Source organism: Ranitomeya imitator, chromosome 5 (genome assembly GCF_032444005.1).
Source record: "Ranitomeya imitator isolate aRanImi1 chromosome 5, aRanImi1.pri, whole genome shotgun sequence".
NCBI lineage: Eukaryota > Metazoa > Chordata > Amphibia > Anura > Dendrobatidae > Ranitomeya > Ranitomeya imitator.
This window is the reverse complement of record NC_091286.1, coordinates 199,265,647-199,281,406: the sequence shown is the minus strand read 5'-3', so window position 1 is coordinate 199,281,406 and position 15,760 is coordinate 199,265,647. Positions and strand designations below refer to the sequence as shown.

The 15,760-nt window shown below is 42.4% G+C and overlaps 1 protein-coding gene across 1 annotated transcript in view; it reads left to right on the top strand.

Moving 5' to 3' along the window:
* NUP133 (nucleoporin 133) overlaps positions 1 to 15,760 on the top strand; it is a 257,731-nt gene that overhangs the window by 235,519 nt on the left and 6,452 nt on the right. The window contains exon 25 of the mRNA XM_069769500.1: positions 8,649 to 8,734. Within this exon, the coding sequence (XP_069625601.1) occupies positions 8,649 to 8,734 (86 nt within the window). The remainder of the gene's footprint in view (positions 1 to 8,648; positions 8,735 to 15,760) is intronic.

Genomic DNA, 15,760 nt, shown 5'->3' with positions numbered 1-15,760 from the left:
CAGGCTAAAAGTTCAATTGCTATAGCAAAAAGTAAGGCTGACAGTGGTCAGCCCTATCTCGTTCCTCTGAAGCTCAAGGTTTCCAGAAACCTCTCAATTTGCTCTTATTTTGGCAGTTTATACATCAGCATAGCCCATTTTATAAAGTTAGGTCCAAGCCCCATTTTGTTTAGCACAGCCCAAATACATGTGCTTCTCACAAAATTAGAATCTATATTAGTGATCTCTGCAAACAGAGTGATCTATTTCAAGTGCTTATCTCTGTCAATGTTGATGATTATAGCTTACAGATAATGAAAACCCAAAACTCGTTATCTCAGTAAATTAGAATATTTAATAACACCAGCTTGAAAAATGATTTTAAAGTCCAAAATGTTGACCTACTGAAATGTATGTTGAGTAAATGCACTCAATACTTGGTCGGGGCTCCTTTTGCATCAACTACTGCATCAATGTGGCGTGGCATGGAGGCGATCAGTCTGTGGCACTGTTGAAGTGTTATAGAAGTCAAGGTTGCTTTGATAGCAGCCTTCAACTCGTCTGCATTGTTGGGTCTGGTGTCTCTTCTTCCTCTTGACAATACCGCATAGATTCTCTATGTGGTTAAGGTCAGGCGAGTTTGCTGGCCAATCTAGCACAGTGATACTGTGGTTTTTAAACCAGGTGTTGGTACTTTTGGCAGTGTGGAAAGGTGCCAAGTCCTGGAGAATATTTCCATCTCCAAAAAGTTTGGCGGCAGAGGGAAACATGAAGTGCTCTAAAATGTCCTAGTAGGCGGCTGTGCTGACTTTGGTTCTTGTTTAAACACTGTGGACCTACACCAAGAGATGACATAGCTTCCCAAACCATCACTGGTTGTGGAAACTTCACACTAGACCTCAAGCAGCTTGGATTGTGTGCCTCTCCACTCTTCCTCCAGACTCTGGGAACTTGATTTCCAAATGAAATCCAAATTTTACTTTCATCTGAAAACACCTTGGACCACTGAGCAACAGTCCAGTTGTTTTTCTCCTTGGCCCAGTTAAGACGCTTCTGATGTTGTCTATTGGTAATGAGTGGCTTGACACAAGGAATGTGTAGCCCATGTCCTGGATACATCTATGTGTGGTGGCTGTTGAAGCAATGACTGCAGCAGCAGTCCACTCCTTAGGAATCTCTGCCAAATTTTTTGAATGACCTTTTCTTAACAATCCTTTCAAGGCTGAGGTTATCCCGGTTGCTTGTGCACTTTTTTTCTACCACACTTTTTCCTTCCACTCAACTGTCCATTAATCCCTTCCCGACCCATGACGCCACGTAGGCGTCATGAAAGTCTGTGCCATTCCGACCCATGACGCCTATGTGGCGTCATGGAAAGATAGCGTCCCTGCAGGCCGGGTGAAAGGGTTAACTCCCATTTCACCCGATCTGCAGGGACAGGGGGAGTGGTAGTTTAGCCCAGGGGGGGTGGCTTCACCCCCTCGTGGCTACGATCGCTCTGATTGGCTGTTGAAAGTGAAACTGCCAATCAGAGCGATTTGTAATATTTCACCTATTATAACGGGTGAAATATTACAATCCAGCCATGGCCGATGCTGAAATATCATCGGCCATGGCTGGAAATACTAATGTGCCCCCACCCCACCGATCGCCCCCCCAGCCCCCCGATCTGGCCGGTACACTGCTCCGGCTCCCCTCCGTCCAGTGCTCCGCTCCCCCCCGTGCTCTTGTCCGCTCCCCCCGTGCTCCAATCACCCCCCCTGCACTCCGATCCACCCCCCCCCCCCCCCGGTGCTCCGTTCCACCCCCCCGGTGCTCCGTTCCACCCCCCCGTGCTCCGTTCCAGCCCCCCGTGCTCCGTTCCAGCCCCCCCGTGCTCCGTTCCACGCCCCCCGTTCTCCGTTCCACCCCTCCCGCGCTCCGAAACACCCCCCCCGTGGTCCCCCCCACCCCATCATACTTACCGATCCAGCCGGGGTCCCGTCCGTCTTCTCCCTGGGCGCCGCCATCTTCCAAAATGGCGGGCGCATGCGCAGTGCGCCCGCCGAATCTGCCGGCCGGCAGATTCGTTCCAAAGTGCATTTTGATCACTGAGATAGATTATATCTCAGTGATCAAAATAAAAAAAATAATAAATGACCCCCCCCCCCCCCCCCTTTGTCACCCCCATAGGTAGGGACAATAAAAAAATAAAGAAAATTTTTTTTTCCACTAATGTTAGAATAGGGCTAGGGGTAGGGTTAGGGGTAGGGGTAGGGTTAGGGCTAGGTGTAGGGGTAGGGTTAGGGCTAGGGTTAGGGTTTCGGTATGTGCACACGTATTCTGTTCCTCTGCGGATTTTTACGCTGCGGATTTGATAAATCCGCAGTGCTAAACCGCTGCGGATTTATGGCGGATTTACCGCGTTTTTTTCTGCGCATTTCACTGCGGTTTTACAACTGCGATTTTCTATTGGAGCAGTTGTAAAACCGCTGCGGAATCCGCACAAAGAAGTGACATGCTGCGGAATGTAAATCGCTGCGTTTCCGTGCAGTTTTTCCGCAGCATGTGTACAGCGATTTTTGTTTCCCGTAGGTTTACATTGAACTGTAAACTCATGGGAAACTGCTGCGGATCCGCAGCGTTTTCCGCAGCGTGTGCACATACCTTTAGAATTAGGCTATGTGCACACTGTGCGGATTTGGCTGCGGATTGGCCGCTGCGGATTCGCAGCAGTGTTCCATCAGGTTTACAGTACCATGTAAACATATGAAAAACCAAATCCGCTGTGCCCATGGTGCGGAAAATACCGCGCGGAAACGCTGCGTTGTATTTTCCGCAGCATGTCAATTCTTTGTGCGGATTCCGCAGCGTTTTACACCTGTTCCTCAATAGGAATCCGCAGGTGAAATCCGCACAAAAAACACTGGAAATCCGCGGAAAATCCGCAGGTAAAACGCAGTGCCTTTTACCCGTGGATTTTTCAAAAATGGTGCGGAAATATCTCACACGAATCCGCAACGTGGGCACATAGCCTTAGGGTTAGGGTTGGAATTAGGGTTGTGGTTAGGGGTGTGTTGTGGTTAGGGTTGTGGTTAGGGGTGTGTTGCGGTTAGGGTTGTGATTAGGGTTATGGCTACAGTTGGGATTAGAGTTAGGGGTGTGTTGGGGTTAGTGTTGGAGGTAGAATTGAGGGGTTACCACTGTTTAGGCACATCAGGGGTCTCCAAACGCAACATGGCGCCACCATTGATTCCAGCCAATCTCGTATTCAAAAAGTCAAATGGTGCTCCCTCACTTCCGAGCCCTGACGTGTGCCCAAACAGTGGTTTACCCCCACATATGGGGTACCAGCATACTCCGGACAAACTGCGCAACAATTACTGGGGTCCAATTTCTCCTGTTACCCTTGTGAATCTAAAAAAATGCTTGCTAAAACATAATTTTTGAGGAAAGAAAAATGATTTTTTATTTTCACGGCTCTGCGTTGTAAACGTCTGTGAAGCACTTGGGGGTTCAAAGTGCTCACCACATATCTAGATAAGTTCCTTGGGGGGTCTAGTTTCTAAAATGGGGTCACTTGTGGGGGTTTCTACTGTTCAGGCACACCAGGGGCTCTGCAAACGCAACGTGATACCCGCAGACCATTCCATCAAAGTCTGCATTTCAAAAGTCACTACTTCCCTTCTGAGCCCCGACGTGTGCCCAAACAGTGGTTTACCCCCACTCATGGGGTATCAGCGTACTCAGGAGAAACTGGACAACAACTTTTGGGGTCCAATTTCTCCTGTAACCCTTAGGAAAATAAAAAATTCTGGGCTAAATAATTATTTTTGAGGAAAGAAAACGTATTTATTATTTTCACGGCTCTGCATTATAAACTTCTATGAAGCACTTGGGGGTTCAAAGTGCTCACCACACATCTAGATAAGTTCCTTTCGGGGTCTAGTTTCCAAAATGGGGTCACTTGTGGGGGGTTTCTACTGTTAAGCCACATCAGGGGCTCTGCAAACGCAACGTGACGCCCACAGAGCATTCCATCAAAGTCTGCATTTCAAAACGTCACTACTTCACTTCCGAGCCTCGGCATGTGCCCAAACAGTGATTTACCCCCACATATGGGGTATCAGCGTACTCAGGAGAAACTGGACAACAACTTTTGGGGTCAAATTTCTCCTGTTACCCTTGGGAAAATAAAAAATTGCAGGCTAAAAGATCATTTTTGAGAAAATAATTTTTTATTTTTATTTTCATGGCTCTGCGTTATAAACTTCTGTGAAGCACTTGGGGGTTCAAAGTCCTCACCACACATCTAGATTAGTTCCTTTGGGGGTCTAGTTTCCAAAATGGTGTCATTTCTGGGGGATCTCCAATGTTTAGGCACACAGGGGCTCTCCAAACGTGACATGGTGTCCGCTAATGATTGGAGCTAATTTTCCATTTAAAAAGCCAAATGGCGTGCCATCCCTTCCGAGCCCTGCCGTGCACCCAAACAGTGGTTTACCCCCACATATGGGGTATCGGCGTACTCCGGACAAACTGAACAACAATATTTGGGGTCCAATTTCTCCCATTATCCTTGGCAAAATAGGAAATTCCAGGCTAAAAAATCATTTTTGAGGAAAGAAAAATTATTTTTTATTTTCATGGCTCTGCGTTATAAACTTCTGTGAAGCACCTGGGGGTTTAAAGTGCTCAATATGCATCTAGATAAGTTCCTTGGGGGGTCTAGTTTCCAAAATGGGGGAGCTCCAATGTTTAGGCACACAGGGGCTCTCCAAACGCGACATGGTGTCCGCTAACAATTGGAGCTAATTTTCCATTCAAAAAGTCAAATGGCGCGCCTTCCCTTCCGAGCCCTGCCGTGTGCCCAAACAGTGGTTTACCCCCACATATGAGGTATCGGCGTACTCGGGAGAAATTGCCCAACAAATTTTATGATCCATTTTATCCTACTGCCCATGTGAAAATGAAAAAATTGAGGCGAAAAGAATTTTTTTGTGAAAAAAAAGTACTTTTTCATTTTTACAGATCAATTTGTGAAGCACCTGAGGGTTTAAAGTGCTCACTAGGCATCTAAATAAGTTCCTTGGGGGGTCTAGTTTCCAAAATGGGGTCACTTGTGGGGGAGCTCCAATGTTTAGGCACACAGGGGCTCTCCAAACGCGACATGGTGTCCGCTAACGATGGAAATAATTTTTCATTCAAAAAGTCAAATGGCGCTCCTTCCCTTCCGAGCCTTACCATGTGCCCAAACAGTGGTTTACCCCCACATGTGAGGTATTGGTGTACTCAGGAGAAATTACCCAACACATTTTAGGATCCATTTTATCCTGTTGCCCATGTGAAAATGAAAAAATTGAGGCTAAAAGAATGTTTTTGTGAAAAAAAAGTACTTTTTCATTTTTACGGATCAATTTGTGAAGCACCTGGGGGTTCAAAGTGCTCACTATGCATCTAGATAAGTTCCTTGGGGCATCTAGTTTCCAAAATGGGGTCACTTGTGGGGGAGCTCCAATTTTTAGGCACACGGGGGCTCTCCAAACGTGACATGGTGTCCGCTAAAGAGTGGAGCCAATTTTTGATTCAAGAAGTCAAATGGCGCTCCTTCCCTTCCAAGCCCTGCCGTGCGCCCAAACAGTGGTTTACCCCCACATATGAGGTATCAGCGTACTCAGGACAAATTGGACAACAACTTTCGTGGTTCAGTTTCTCCTTTTACCATTGGGAAAATAAAAAAATTGTTGCTAAAAGATAATTTTTGTGACTAAAAAGTTAAATGTTCATTTTTTCCTTCCATGTTGCTTCTGCTGCTGTGAAGCACCTGAAGGGTTAATAAACTTCTTGAATGTGGTTTTGAGTACCTTGAGGGGTGCAGTTTTTAGAATGGTGTCACTTTTGGGTATTTTCAGCCATATAGACCCCTCAAACTGACTTCAAATGTGAGGTGGTCCCTAAAAAAAATGGTTTTGTAAATTTCGTTGTAAAAATGACAAATCGCTGGTCAAATTTTAACCCTTATAACTTCCTAACAAAAAAAAATTTTGTTTCCAAAATTGTGCTGATGTAAAGTAAACATGTGGGAAATGTTATTTATTAACTATTTTGTGTCACATATCTCTCTGGTTTAACAGAATAAAAATTCAAAATGTGAAAATTGCGAAATTTTCAAAATTTTCGCCAAATTTCCGTTTTTATCACAAATAAACGCAGAATTTATTGACCTAAATTTACCACTAACATGAAGCCCAATATGTCACGAAAAAACAATCTCAGAACCGCTAGGATCCGTTGAAGCGTTCCTGAGTTATTACCTCATAAAGGGACACTGGTCAGAATTGCAAAAAACGGCAAGGTCTTTAAGGTCAAAATAGGCTGGGTCATGAAGGGGTTAATATGCTTGGATACAGTACGCTGTGACCAGCCAGCTGCTTTAGCAATGACCTTTTGTGGCTTGCTGTCTTTCTGGAGTGTGTCAATAACTGCCTTCTGGACATCTGCAAGTCAGCAGTCTTTCCCATTATTGTGGAGCCTACTGAAAACAGACTAAGGGACCTTTTTAAACGCATAGGAAGCCTTTGCAGGTGTTTTTTTTAATTATTCTAATTTATTGAGATAATGACTTTTGGGATTTCATTGGCTGTAAGCCATAATAATCAACAGAAATAAACACTTGAAACAAATCACTCTGTTTGTAATGACTCTATATAATAATATTTTCATCTTTGTGTATTGAACTGAAATAAATTAACTTTTTGATATTCTAATTTTGTGAGAAGCACCTGTATAACCCCATTTGACACTATCAAATGCTTTGGTGACAGAGCACATTGACAGGGGGGTCCATCAGGCACTGTTGGCATCTGTTATGAGACTGATCTGTCTCTATCAATCAATCTTCAAACTCTGGTCTATCACTGCTAGGAAACCTAAAGGGGACTCACAGAAAAAATCCCCAAAGAAAAGAAAAATATCCTAAAAATCTATCCTTTATTGATATATATTAAAATCGTAAATGTGCACTTGACAACACCATCACCAAGTAGATGCAAGCGTACTATAGAAAAGGCCGGGTGGTGCCAAGCCCTACGCTTTCTCAATACTCCCTACCTGTCAGCGGAGGTTGGCACCCTATTATCCTGCGCCGTGGCGCCCCCGCTCCTCGTCGACTAGCCCTGCTATCCCTTTTATGCCCTAAGTAGGGTCAGGAGAGAAAATCCCACTCAGATAATAATTAAATATGGATAGCTTGGAAGGACATGAAAAAGTCAGTAAAATATCTAACTAGATCTAAGGGTCTCACCTGACTTGGTAGTCTGTGTCCCTTACTTAATGTATATATACATCAAAATTATTATTTAGGCAAGACGATATAAACAACAGGTAGGGATGTCACAAAGAGACTAAAACATACACATGTGATCTTGGCCTAGCTATATATGTATTACGGTCACCAGATGTTATGATGACAATAGGGAAGATGTATTTGCTGTAATGTCAGACATATCCCATACCGTCATAATAGCGATCAAACTGCAGCTCTCAATAGATAATCAGTACAGAGTAGCCACATGTCGTCCCCCCATATACTTGTTTGTTATGACACATGTGCTAACCAGATCCATAAATCACCTTCTATTTAACACAGAAGTTAATATACATATCCCTTTTCTACTCAACGCGTTTCTCCCCTTCTAATGAAAATGGGTTCATCAGGAGTACATCCAGATAACAAAGGGTTACTTAGCTTGCATAAGATATCAGCATGTTGGCATGGTAGATAGCTGCACCACCGGGCCAATCCCCTTATCTCAGTAGCGCTACGCGTTGAGTAGAAAAGGGATATGTATATTAACTTCTGTGTTAAATAGAAGGTGATTTATGGATCTGGTTAGCACATGTGTCATAACAAACAAGTATATGGGGGGACGACATGTGGCTACTCTGTACTGATTATCTATTGAGAGCTGCAGTTTGATCGCTATTATGACGGTATGGGATATGTCTGACATTACAGCAAATACATCTTCCCTATTGTCATCATAACATCTGGTGACCGTAATACATATATAGCTAGGCCAAGATCACATGTGTATGTTTTAGTCTCTTTGTGACATCCCTACCTGTTGTTTATATCGTCTTGCCTAAATAATAATTTTGATGTATATATACATTAAGTAAGGGACACAGACTACCAAGTCAGGTGAGACCCTTAGATCTAGTTAGATATTTTACTGACTTTTTCATGTCCTTCCAAGCTATCCATATTTAATTATTATCTGAGTGGGATTTTCTCTCCTGACCCTACTTAGGGCATAAAAGGGATAGCAGGGCTAGTCGACGAGGAGCGGGGGCGCCACGGCGCAGGATAATAGGGTGCCAACCTCCGCTGACAGGTAGGGAGTATTGAGAAAGCGTAGGGCTTGGCACCACCCGGCCTTTTCTATAGTACGCTTGCATCTACTTGGTGATGGTGTTGTCAAGTGCACATTTACGATTTTAATATATATCAATAAAGGATAGATTTTTAGGATATTTTTCTTTTCTTTGGGGATTTTTTGTGTGAGTCTAGTTTGATTTACCCCAAGTGTATACTTTTTGACTGTGAGAAACCTAAAGGGGCATCAGAGTGGGAGAGAGTCAACATCCTAAAATTAATTAGAATAACTTGTACCTTTTTTTTTCAACAGGTGGTCTACTCTAGATGGGAAAGATGACCCAATTGAAGCAGCTAAAGACTCAATTTATGTTAAAGTGCTCCAGTTAATAAATAAAGGTACATATAAATAAATATAGTATGAATTGGCAAGTGACTTTCAACTGGATACTGGAATAAATAAAAGGCAGAGCGCCTTTTGGCACTGCGTGTTTGGATAGTAATAAGGGTTTAGCAGCTTGCTCACATTTATTTGGTTGTGTGGTGAATGCAGCAACCTCAATATAGAGTTGGGTAGGTGAAGGACACTATTCTTCTGTTCAAGGAATAATGAAGTCTTATTAGCCGCAAGAAAACTAAAAGTTTCTGGATATACCCTGAAATATATTCCCCAAACTGCACGGCTACATTAAGGCTGATACATCTTTATTATTCTTTGGACATTTGCACTTCATTTTTTACCACCTAAAAAGGGATTGCAATCAGCCTGTATTTTTGAGCAGTGACTATCTGAATCTATTTTCATCTGCAACGAATATTGTCATGGATTTTAGATATTTTGGGTAAACTAGAAAAATATTTAGAATTGAGAGTCCTCCGTGGTTTATACCTTTTTAATGGCTCACTGAAAAGATGGTAACAAATTGCAAGCTTTCAAGACTACTTAGGTCTCATAATAATAATCTTTATTTTTATATAGCGCTAGTATATTCCGCAGCGCTTTACAGTTTGCACACATTGTCATCGCTGTCCCCGACGGGGCTCACAATCTAAATTCCCTATCTATATGTCTTTGGAATGTGGGAGGAAACCGGAGTACCCGGAGGAAACCCACACAAACACGGAGAGAACATACAAACTCTTTGCAGATGTTGTACTTGGTGGGGTTTGAACCCAGGACTCCAGCGCTGCAAGGCTGCAGTGTTAACCACTGCGCCACCGTGCTGTCCATTCTCTTCAACAGTTATGTCCATAACTATTGGAACAGTTCATGGATAAGGAGTGTGATTGTTTTATTGTTCTTTGATTGGGGGCTGGTTCTATGTTATGGTGACCCCACATGGTCTTAGAAGCAAATTCCTTAGTTAAAGTAAAAGGACATAAATCCATGCGACACATTCATTCCTGCACTGAGTGTCAAAGGTCATCATGAGCTTATATTCCCAAATCCTTCTGTCTCGCTGAGATTTGAAGTTACCTTTTAATACAAGTAATTTCATGTCCATAATGCTATGATCGGGGAGACAAATCCCAAATTCACATCAGGACTACAAGATACCAGGAACTGTCAGCTGCTTCACTTGTAATGTGTACTTAATTATTTTGTACTAAATGTCCAACTGGAGGTTTGTATGTAGGGGAGACGGGGCAGAAACTGAGAACAAGGATGAACTCTCATCGCCATACAATAAGAGAAAAAAAGAATGGATCTACCTGTGGAATTACATTTTTGTCTCCCCGATCATAGCATTATGGACATGAAATTACTTGTATTAAAAGGTAATTTAAAATCTCAGCGAGACAGAAGGATCTGGGAATATAAGCTGATGATGACCTTTGACACTCTCAATGCAGGAATGAATGTTTCGCATGGATTTATGTCTTTATACATCAACTAAGGAATATGCTCCTCAGATGATGTGGGGTCACCATAACCAGACCCCAATCAGAGGACAATAAAACATTCACACTCCTTATCTATGAAGTGTCCCAATATTTAGGGACATAACTGTTTATCAGACCTCAGTCACACTAGACCATAATACGGACAAATGCTATGTGATAAAAAATCGCATAGCACTCGGACCAATGTTATTCTATGGGGCAGCTCCCATCATCCGTTGTTTTCTCAGCTGTATTATACGTTCGAGAGAAATCGCAGCATGCTGCGATTTTCACCGTATATAGGGGCGAGAATCGCAAATGAAAGTCTAAACTCGCACGCCACACTGACCATCAGTGTGACTTACGAGAAATACGCATCGGTGTCTTATAGAAAAGCCGGTAATTCAGTGTGGTGTACAGTAAAATCACACTGACAGGTTAAAGCAGAATAGATAAAATAAATGTCTACACATAGAATAGGTGTGTATATGTATGTATGTATAGATAGATAGATAGAGAAAAAAAAGTCAACCAGCACTCCCAATGTGAACACATGCAAGCTGTATCATATAGATATAAAAGAACACAGCAGCACATGTACATGAATCTAGGCCATGTGAAAACACAGACAAACGTCCAATATGAATCATACTTCTCAAAAATATTTTTCCATAAAAAAAATTTCAAATTTTTTTTTCATAAAACTGACTTTTTATGAAAAAAAATTTTGGGGAAAAATATTTTTGAGAAGTATGATTCATATTGAACGTTTGTCTATGTTTTCACATGGCCTAGATTCATGTATATGTGCTTCTGTGTTCTTTTATATCTATATGATACAGCTTGCATGTGTTCACATTGGGAGTGCTGGTTGGCTTTTTTTCTCTGTTTAGTGTATGCATGTGGCTGCATCCAGACTGATCTTGCACTCCTCCCATTGACCTTGCAGGTGGCGGTAATCAACTCTACCTGCCCATAAATTGTAGGTTTAGCCCAGAGTGACATGTTTGTCCAGAGTTGTGGGCTGGTGGCCCAAGAGTGGCATGTATGGTAGAGTAGGACCCATCAGAGGGAGATCACCTTGCTGTGGTTGATGGGCACACATGAATTGGCTAATTTATGCGCTAAGAATCTTCATTTTAGCTATAACTAAGTTTTATGAAAAAAAAAATTTGAAAATTTTTTTTATGGAAACATATTTTTGAGAAGTATGATTCATATTGAACGTTTGTCTGTGTTTTCACATGGCCTAGAATTATGTACATGTGCTGCTGTGTTCTTTTATATCTATATAGATAGACAGATATAGAGATAAAGATATATATATATATATATATATATATAGAGAGAGAGAGAGATAGATATACTAGATGGTGGCCCGATTCTAACACATTGGGTATTCTAAAATATGTATGTAGTTTATTTATGAAGATTTCAGAATAATGCAATGAATACACAGGAGCCGGCCGGACGCGACCAATTAGCGAAGCGTGGTTCAAATCCCGCGCCAATTTGTGGCCGGACTGCATCTGTCGCTGGTTGTTCGTGGCCGGGCACGATCAATCAGTGAAGCCAGGGCAAGCTCCAGGTTTTTGAGGGCCCCAGGTGAAAGAGTCTCACAGCCAAGGTAGCATATAACACAGCCCATGTAGTATATAGCACAGCCACGTAGTATATAACACAGCCACGTAGTATATGGCACAGCCACGTAGTATATGGCACAGCCACGTAGTATATGGCACAGCCACGTAGTATATGGCACAGCCACGTAGTATATAGCACAGCGACGCAGTATGTAACAGAGCCCACGCAGTATGTAACAGAGCCCACGCAGTATGTAACAGAGCCCACGCAGTATGTAACAGAGCCCACGCAGTATATAACAGAGCCCACGCAGTATATAACAGAACCCACGCAGTATATAACAGAGCCCACGCAGTATATAACAGAGCCCACGCAGTATATAGCAATGTAAGCACCATATCCCTGTTAAAAAAGAATAATAATAAAAAAAATTTATACTCGCATTCCAGCGGCCCCCGGATCCAGCCCAGGCCTTTAGCGATGCTCCTCGCGCCGCTCTGCTCCCAGTAATGCCTTGCGGCAATAAACCGTGATGATGTAACGGTCTCACAAGACCACTATGTCATCTGGGGTCATTGCCGCAATGCATTCTTGGGACCGGAGCATCGCAAGGAGCAGGAAAGGCTTCCGCGGACGCCTTAAGGTGAGAACATAATGAATTTTTTTTTATTATTATTTTTAACATTATATGTTTCTACTATTGATACTGCATAGGCAGTTAATGGCAGCGTTAACGGACTGCGTTACACTGCGTTCTGCCGCTGTGTAATGCAGTCCGTTTAACGGACTGCTAAAACGCTGTGTGTTCGCTGACTGGAGGGGAGTAGGGAGAGGCCAATTCGCAGCCGGACTGTGCCTGTCGCTGATTGGTCGCACCCAGCCGGCCGCGACCAATCAGCGACACAGAGTTTCCATGACACACGGAAGTGGACCTTAGACAATTTATAGTAGATATATCAGTGAGACACATATACAGTCATGGCCAAAAGTATTGACACCCCTGCAAATTATTTGGTATTATTATCTTCATTTAATTTGTCTTAAATGAAAAAAACACAAAAAGAATTGTCCTAAAGCCAAATTGGATATAATTCCACACCAAACATAAAAAAGGGGGTGGACACAAGTATTGGCACTGTTCGAAAAATCATGTGATGCTTCTCTAATTTGTGTAATTAACAGCACCTGCAACTTACCTGTGGCACCTAACAGGTGTTGGCAATAACTAAATCACACTTGCAGCCAGCTGACATGGATTAAAGTTGACTCAACCTCTGTCCTGTATCCTTGTGTGTACCACATTGAGCATGGAGAAAAGAAAGAAGACCAAAGAACTGTCTGAGGACTTGAGAAACCAAATTGTGAGGAAGCATGAGCAATCTCAAGGCTACAAGTCCATTTCCAAAGACCTGAATGTTTCTTTGTCTACCGTGCGCAGTGTCATCAAGAAGTTTAAAGCCCATGGCACTGTGGCTAACCTCCCTAGATGTGGACGAAAAAGAAAAATTGACAAGCGATTTCAACGCAAGATTGTGCGGATGTTGGATAAAGAACCTCGACTAACATCCAAACAAGTTCAAGCTGCCCTGCAGTCCGAGGGTACAACAGTGTCAACCCGTACTATCCGTTGGCGTCTGAAATGAAAAGGGACTGTATGGTAGGAGACCCAGGAAGACCCCACTTCTTACCCCGAGGCATAAAAAAGCAAGGCTGGAGTTTGCCAAAACTTACCTGAAAAAGCCTAAAACGTTTTGGAAGAATGTTCTCTGGTCAGATGAGGCAAAAGTAGAGCTTTTTGGGCAAAGGCATCAACATAGAGTTTACAGGAGAAAAAAAGAGGCATTCAAAGAAAAGAACACGGTCCCTACAGTCAAACATGGTGGAGGTTCCCTGATGTTTTGGGGTTGCTTTGCTGCCTCTGGCACTGGACTGCTTGACCGTGTGCATGGCATTATAAAGTCTGAAGACTACCAACAAATTTTGTAGCATAATGTAGGGCCCAGTGTGAGAAAGCTGGGTCTCCCTCAGAGGTCATGGGTCTTCCAGCAGGACAATGACCCAAAACACACTTCAAAAAGCACTAGAAAATGGTTTGAGAGAAAGCACTGAAGACTTCTAAGGTGGCCAGCAATGAGTCCAGACCTGAATCCCATAGAACACCTGTGGAGAGATCTAAAAATGGCGGTTTGGAGAAGGCACCCTTCAAATATCAGGGACCTGGAGCAGTTTGCCAATGAAGAATGGTCTAAAATTCCAGCAGAGCATTGTAACAAACTCATTGATGGTTACCGGAAGCGGTTGGTCGCAGTTATTTTGGCTAAAGGTTGTGCAACGAAGTATTAGGCTGAGGGTGCCAATACTTTTGTCTGGCCCATTTTTGGAGTTTTGTGTGAAATGATCAATGTTTTGCTTTTTGCTTCATTCTCTTTTGTGTTTTTCCATTTAAGACAAATTAAATGAAGATAATAATACCAAAGAATTTGTGTTTGCAACCATTTTCAGGAAGAAACTGCGTATTATCTGACAGAATTGCAGGGGTGTCAATACTTTTGGCCATGACTGTATTATGTATATGTGTGTGTATGTATGTATGTATGTATGTATGTATATGTATATATATATATATATATATATATATATATATATATATATATATATATATATATATATATAATTACAGAGCTAGATAGCAGAAAAGCCGACCGTAAACCATTGCATATCCGCCGTTATATTTTTACATATCCCTCACTAATTATGTTAGAAGTGTTTGTGTGTAAAATTTGGGAGCTGTTAAATTAAAGGGTTAATTCATATGAACTGTAGCGTGGGAAAATATTCAGAAACTTTCCCACGCTACAGTTCAAATGAGTTCATGCCGCCATGGGGCAGAGCTTCGGTGACAGCACCGCTAGTCACCGAAGCTCCGTTCCCTGCATTTCATTCATTCCCCAGTCTTTTACAGCCGGCGCGGCCGCATTAGCAGTTCTCCTGATTGTAAATATATATAACCCCTTCAGATGGATTTAGAGATGGATTGAAAGCGTGGAACTTGACTGTACAGCGGACAGGAATGGGATATTGTTTTTTTATTCTGTTATTTTGTTTTGTTTTTTACGGAAGAACTAGGGATTGAGCGTACAATAAAGATATTAAAAACCTGTTTCTTTCATTAAAATACTTTATTCTTAATGTGTGTATTTTAACCCTTTCTTACTATTGTATTAATAATGGATAGGTGTCTTATTGACTCCTCCATTATTAACCAGGCTTATTGTCACCTTACAATATCAAGGTGACATTAATTCCTTATTACCCCATATGCCAATGCCACAAGGCAGTGGGAAGAGAGAGGCTAAGTGCCAGAACAGGTGCATCTTGCAGATGTGCCTTTTCTGGGGTGTCTGGGGGCAGATGTTTTTAGCCGGGGGTGGCCAATAACCGTGGTCCCGCTCTAGGCTATTAATATCTGCCCTCAGTCACTGGCTTTCCCTCTCTGGCGGGAGCCCAAGCCAGTTTTTTCTGTGAATTAATCCTTTAACACCTAGAGCTCCCAAATTTTACACACAAATGCTTCTAAGATTATTAGTGAGGGATGTGTAAAAATATAACGGATATGAAATGGTTCACTGTATGTAAACCAGGTCTCAAATCCTGTCGGGTTCGGTAGTGATTTAGCAAAAGCCGGCAATTGCATTACCGGCTTTTCTACTATCTAGCTCTGCATTTAAAAAAATAAATAAATAAATATAAACTACACTAGATGGTGGCCCGATTCTAACGCATCGGGTATTCTAGAATATGTATTTATGTATGTATTTAGCAGCCACATAGTGTATAGCCCAGGCCACGTAGTATATAGGAGCCATGTAGTATATAGCAGACATATACTACGTGGCCTGTGCTATATACTATGTGGCTGCTATATACATACATATTGTAGAATTCCCGATGCATTAA